Source organism: Antedon mediterranea, chromosome 1 (genome assembly GCF_964355755.1).
Source record: "Antedon mediterranea chromosome 1, ecAntMedi1.1, whole genome shotgun sequence".
Taxonomy (NCBI): Eukaryota; Metazoa; Echinodermata; class Crinoidea; order Comatulida; family Antedonidae; genus Antedon; species Antedon mediterranea.
The window spans coordinates 28468009-28474396 of record NC_092670.1 but is presented as its reverse complement, the minus strand read 5'-3'; the positions used below and the strand labels follow the sequence as shown (position 1 = coordinate 28474396).

The window sequence follows — 6388 nt, the reverse complement described above, 5'->3', positions numbered from 1 at the left end:
AAATGCGATTTGAAGCTATTCTGTACACTTTACTGTTTTTTGTGAATAATTTTTGTCGAAATGCTCAAAATGGTCTAAAACGTTTTTAAATACGATATTAAGCTATTTTGTGCTCTTTGATGTTTTTGTGTGAAAAGTTTTATCGAAATGCTCAAAATGTTCTAAAACGGTTTCTAATGTGATTTTAAGCACTTTGATGTTTTTATGTTAACGAATTTTTTCGAAAATCACAAAATGGTCTAAAACGTCTCACAATGCGATTTGAAGCTATTCTAAGCAATTTGGTGTTTTTATGTTAACAAGTTTTTTCGACAATCACAAAATGGTCTAAAACGTCTCCAAATGCGATTTGAAGCTTTTCTAAGCACTTTGGTGTTTTTATGTTTACAAGTTTTTTCGAAAATCACAAAATTGTCTAAAACGTCTCCAAATGCGATTTGAAGCTATTCTAAGCACTTTGGTGTTTTTATGTTAACAACTTTTTTAGAAAATCACAAAATGGTCTAAAACGTCTCCAAATGCGATTTGAAGCTATTTTAAGCACTTTGGTGTTTTTGTGGAACCAAGTTTTTTCGAAAATCACAAAAGGGTCTATATTGTCTCAAAAAGCGATTTGAAGCTATTCTGTACACTTTGATGTTTTTATGTTAACAAGTTTTTTCGAAAATCAAAAAATGGTCTAAAACGTCTCCAAATGCGATTTGAAGCTATTCTGTACACTTTGCTGTTTAGTGTGAATAATTTTTGTCAAAATGCTCAAAATGGTCAAAAACGTTTTTAAATACTATATTAAGCTATTTTGTGCTCTTTGATGTTTTTGTGTGAAAAGTTTTATCGAAATGCTCAAAATGGTCTAAAACGGTTTCTAATGTGATTTTAAGCACTTTGATGTTTTTATGTTAACAACTTTTTTAGAAAATCACAAAATGGTCTAAAACGTCTCCAAATGCGATTTGAAGCAATTATAAGCACTTAGGTGTTTTTATGGTAACGAGTTATTTCGAAAATCACAAAATGGTCTAAAACGTCTCCAAATGCGATTTGAAGCTATTTTAAGCACTTTGGTGTTTTTGTGGAACCAAGTTTTTTCGAAAATCACAAAAGGGTCTATAATGTCTCAAAAAGCGATTTGAAGCTATTCTGTACACTTTGATGTTTTTATGTTAACAAGTTTTTTCGAAAATCACAAAATGGTGTAAAACGTCTCCAAATGCGATTTTAAGCTATTCTAAGCAATTTTGTGTTTTTATGTTAACAAGTTTTTTCGAAAATCACAAAATGGTCTAAAACGTCTCCAAATGCGATTTGAAGCAATTCTGTACACTTTGCTGTTTTGTGTGAATAATTTTTGTCGAAATGCTCAAAATGGTCAAAAACGTTTTTAAATACGATATTAAGCTATTTTGTGCTCTTTGATGTTTTTGTGTGAAAAGTTTTATCGAAATGCTCAAAATGGTCTAAAACGGTTTCTAATGTGATTTTAAGCACTTTGATGTTTTTATGTTAACGAATTTTTTCGAAAATCACAAAATAGTCTAAAATGTCTCCAAATGCAATTTCAAGCTATTCTTAGCACTTTGGTGTTTTTATGTTAACAAGTTTTTTCGAAAATCAGAAAATGGTCTAAAACGTCTCCAAATGCGATTTGAAGCTATTCTAAGCAATTTGGTGTTTTTATGTTAACAAGTTTTTTCGAAAATCACAAAATGGTCTAAAACGTCTCCAAATGCGATTTGAAGCTTTTCTAAGCACTTAGGCCTTACGGCGAAGCTGAAATGATGCCTGGAAAAGCAATCCCGTTCCTCATCAAGCATAATACTTTTTTACCACATATACTGTTCTAAATAAATACTAATAGTACAAAAAGTAAAAGTTCCACAAAAAAATACCTGGCGTTTGGTAGAAAATTACGGTTAAAGTTGGTAAATATGCCAACGATTTCTTACGAAATAGCGAGGCTGAAACAACTGGTGGCGCACTATAACTAGACTGTACTATTATTATCACGATTTATAAGAAATATATAGGCAAGTTATTTATTATCAAAATAGATTTATTCTTTATTTTTTTAAATAAATTTGGTGAATACAAATTTATATTAACTCTAAAATTGAAATTTAGAGTTAATAATTATCCCCCGACATTAAAACATTTATAATTACAAATGGCTTCAACTGTTCGTATAATGGTTTCTCCCGACAGGTAGGCTATTAATAGCAGTAGAAATACAGCAGCAATATTATGCGAAGTTTATACCGTAGGATGTACATAGTGACTGATATGATTTAACTGTGAAACATTTAGAACACATATTCCTAGTAATAAACACCAATGCAATAGTAAATTTAAATTATTAAATAAAATACAAACATCAAATATTTGTTTTGTTTCAATGTAATTGTATTTATTCTCATGGTTAATATTTTTCTTTATATTCTCATGGTTACACAATTTCTTTTAATGGTTACACAATTTCTTTATATTCTCATAGTTACTATTTTTCTTTATATTCTCATGGTTACAGTTTTTATTATTATATTCTCGTGGTTACATTATTTATTTATATTCTCATGGTTTCCATTTTGTTTTCATTTTTTTTAAATCTTTTTTTTTTATTCACATGTTCACAGTTTCTGTTTGCATAACCATGGTTAGTGTTTCACATTGGTTATAGTGTAGGCCTATTACATTACAGTTACTTTTTATGATGATTTTGTTGCATTCAAAACCGTATAAACTATATTTCATATTCATCTTCCTCATAGTCTAATTCACCATAGTCTAATTCATCATCTTCAATGCCATAGTCTGGTGTGTCTTCTTTTTCTTCTTCTCTTGTCCTGTTTTCACACTCATCTCATTCACACTCGAACAGTTAATCCTAGAGCAAGTGACTTTGGAGTCTGCCTTCTTCCTTTCCAAGCAAGGTACAGGATGTCCTGGCATATCGATAAAATTTTCGTTCGAGTTTCTTCAGTAACATCTGAAAATGAGGTTTGTATAGTATCTTCTGCAGCACCAACACACTTTGCGATTAGATTAAACAACTCATATGGCACAATTTCAGATATGTCAACATCATTAATGTCCGCTGCTCTTGGAGGCCATTCACTCTGCATACCTTTGTTTGATTTGATGGCATTATTTACTATCGTACCTGCAAGTACATTTTATAGCATTGGGTGAATGAAACATAGTAATAATAAATTTATATAAAGCATATACTGTATTGTGTACAGCATTTATGATCGACACCACTTACTATCATAACAGTTTTGTTTTTTGAGTGCATACAGCTTTCACCTCTTTGATCCACAGCATTTCCTTAATTATGCAATAACATTTATTGTTGTTATTTAAAAATAAACCAATATATACCAGTTATTGTATTTTAACCGTACCTGCAAAATATAGAGTCCTTAGTTTGTCTCTATTGTCACCATCAGTGGAGATTTCGTGTGTTGTAGAAGTAGTTGGAATATCTATGTCATACTTTGATGATTCATCTGTCTCCGTTGTACTTTTTCCTGATGACAAAAATGGACCAGGGGATACATTGCTAAAGTACACCAGAACTGATTCATTTCTAATTAAGAAAAAATAAATAAAATATTTAGTTTGACCAATCCACAAAAAGATTTTTTTTTTAAATTATCCCTGGTGAAATAATCATTTAATATAAACACACTAAGCAACTAACCTTCTTGTGGGTGAATGAAAAATTAGGTTAGGATAATCCATCCTGAGCTTCTTCTTCAACACGTCTGATCTATAAATAACACATTAATTGATTATAGTTAATTGTAACACAGATACAATGAAGAAATTATTACAGTAACTGGATCTCAAAAATATTACAATTATTTCATCGTTTTTAAGAAGGGATCGACAGCCTACCTTATAGTTGACAAGTAAACTTTTTCTGTTTTTTCAATTGATTTCATGAAAAGCTTTTGGAGTTTTGCGAGTCTTAGTATCTCCTGTCCATACTGTAACCGTTTATCAATTACATCTCTGCAAAATACCTTATAGCTTTGCTTATATGTTAAAAAAACACTTTCCAATTCCCTGTAAATAATAATAAATATTATTAAAATATATTTTATAGATTTTGGTGTTTAAAAATTCAACATTTAGACTGAAGCAAATAAAAAAAAAATTAAAAATGTAAATTAAAAAAACCAACAGAGTTTTAGAAAGTTACGTTTTACTCACTTTCCAGAATCATGTCGTTTACGTGAATTAACAACTATTTTGGTGTAGTTTTTGTAACATTGGTCATGATATCGCACTTCAATACAAGCACAGCTTTTGCCTCAAATGTCTTTTAAAATACTTTCGTCTTCTCATTTCTGCAGCTTTTCGCAACATTCCTGTCATAAATCAAATCAACAAAAGCAATAGTGTGTAATTCCTAAATGATTGAAATGATATTTTGTTATGCATAACTACAGCATGGAGATATAAAATGTATAGCTCCATGATTACACTATATAGCAAAGGTTCACATGGAAGAAATGTCCTGGAACACCTCATTATGTTGTACAGTAGGAAGGTTTTCTAATTGGATTACAACAGTTGAGCCTGCAAAACTCATTATAGGATGGGGATTAGAAAGCAGATTGATTAATTAACCATATGTTTACAAATTTCTAGGATAGGAGAAACAACAATAACAAGTGAATTTTTTTTCTTCAAATAATTACCTGCATCATCTGTTAAAGCCTTTCTTAATTTATCATGACCTCTTTTGCCTTGGATCGTCACTAATTTGTCTTGCAATTTACAAATGATACATTTCTTTGGCAAAATAGTGGCTTTTTGAACCATTGCTGTGGCTGAACTACTTCTCAAAAAATGCTTGGCCCTCTTAACTGGTGGCTCATCTGGGCTCTCACTGTCTCCTGCTTGGGATCTCTTTTTGGCAACTCTTGTTTCAGCCTAAACATCAATTTCAACGTATAATTAATTTATACAGCATTTTATTTTGTCTTATATAGAGCCTATATTGGTATTTAACTAAAATTAATTGTGTAGCCTACTGAATAATATATACTGTATAATATAATATGGCCTAGGGCCTAGGCCTATGTAGTAGTACTGGTACTAACAGTAGTAGAAAGCCCAATCAACAACCAAGCACAGGAACTAAGGGCACAATATAGATCTATAAGTAAGTGCAGTAGCACCCTATATACTGTATCATTTAACTATATTATTAACTCTTAGAGTATTCTGATAATAATCGAAACCAAATATTACCTTTTTTAGTCGAGATGTATCAGTATATCGCCTGTAACAGGTAGCATGAAAATCTAAGCCTGGATGCTCGCGTACGACATCGTCAAACGATTTACCTTCATCAGACATACCAAGCTCCGTCAAATGTATGGCGATTTCCTTGCCGTCTCCATCTAATTTTATCCAACTCTTTGAACAGAGCAACACTTTATTCCATCGAATCTCAGTAATTGGACTGATAATTTCATTTGAATGCTTGTAAATTTGGAAAAAACATTTCAACTTTACTTTGTCTGAGCGAGAAGATCCTTCCTCGTCGGACGCCATTTCGTGTTTACATCGTGCTGATTTTGACGTCTGCTGCCTAAACGTCGCGTATGATTGGTTTAACTGATGTCATGTGATACAAAATGGCAACTGCGAAAATATATTCTTTTATACTTTTAAAATCAAGATTTCTTTAAAATGTCAGGAAAATTTTCGTAGAACTTTTTAATACGTGATTAATTTATTTTTATGTATATGAATCAAGAGAGTTCACTTATTATGCTTAATGAGGAACAAGAAAAAATGTTTTCATCTTCACCGTAAGGCCTAACTTTGGTGTTTTTATGTTTACAAGTTTTTTCGAAAATCACAAAATGGTCTAAAACGTCTCCAAATGCGATTTGAAGCTATTCTAAGCACTTTGGTGTTTTTGTGGAACCAAGTTTTTTCGAAAATCACAAAAGGGTCTATAATGTCTCAAAAAGCGATTTGAAGCTATTCTGTACACTTTGATGTTTTTATGTTAACAAGTTTTTTCGAAAATCACAAAATGGTCTAAAACGTCTCCAAATGCGATTTGAAGCTATTCTAAGCACTTTGGTGTTTTTATGTTAACAACTTTTTTAGAAAATCACAAAATGGTCTAAAACGGTTTCTAATGTGATTTTAAGCACTTTGATGTTTTTATGTTAACAACTTTTTTAGAAAATCACAAAATGGTCTAAAACGTCTCCAAATGCGATTTGAAGCAATTCTAAGCACTTTGGTGTTTTTATGGTAACGAGTTTTTTTGAATATCACAAAATGGTCTAAAATGTCTCCAAATGCGAATTGAAGCTTTTCTAAGCACTTTGGTGTTTTTATGTTTACAAGTTTTTTC

The 6388-nt window shown here is 31.1% G+C and overlaps 1 protein-coding gene across 1 annotated transcript; it reads right to left on the bottom strand.

The window, feature by feature from the left end:
• Window positions 1–2191: 2191 nt before the first annotated feature.
• LOC140043710 (uncharacterized) lies at window positions 2192–5568 on the bottom strand. Its single transcript, XM_072088208.1, has 7 exons — window positions 5263–5568; window positions 4707–4941; window positions 4216–4315; window positions 3898–4068; window positions 3701–3769; window positions 3402–3586; window positions 2192–3157 (listed from the first exon to the last, which is right to left on the bottom strand). Exons 1-7 carry the CDS (start codon window positions 5566–5568, stop codon window positions 2862–2864), a joined length of 1362 nt encoding a protein of 453 aa, XP_071944309.1. The 3' UTR covers window positions 2192–2861.
• Between the last annotated feature and the right edge of the window lie 820 nt (window positions 5569–6388).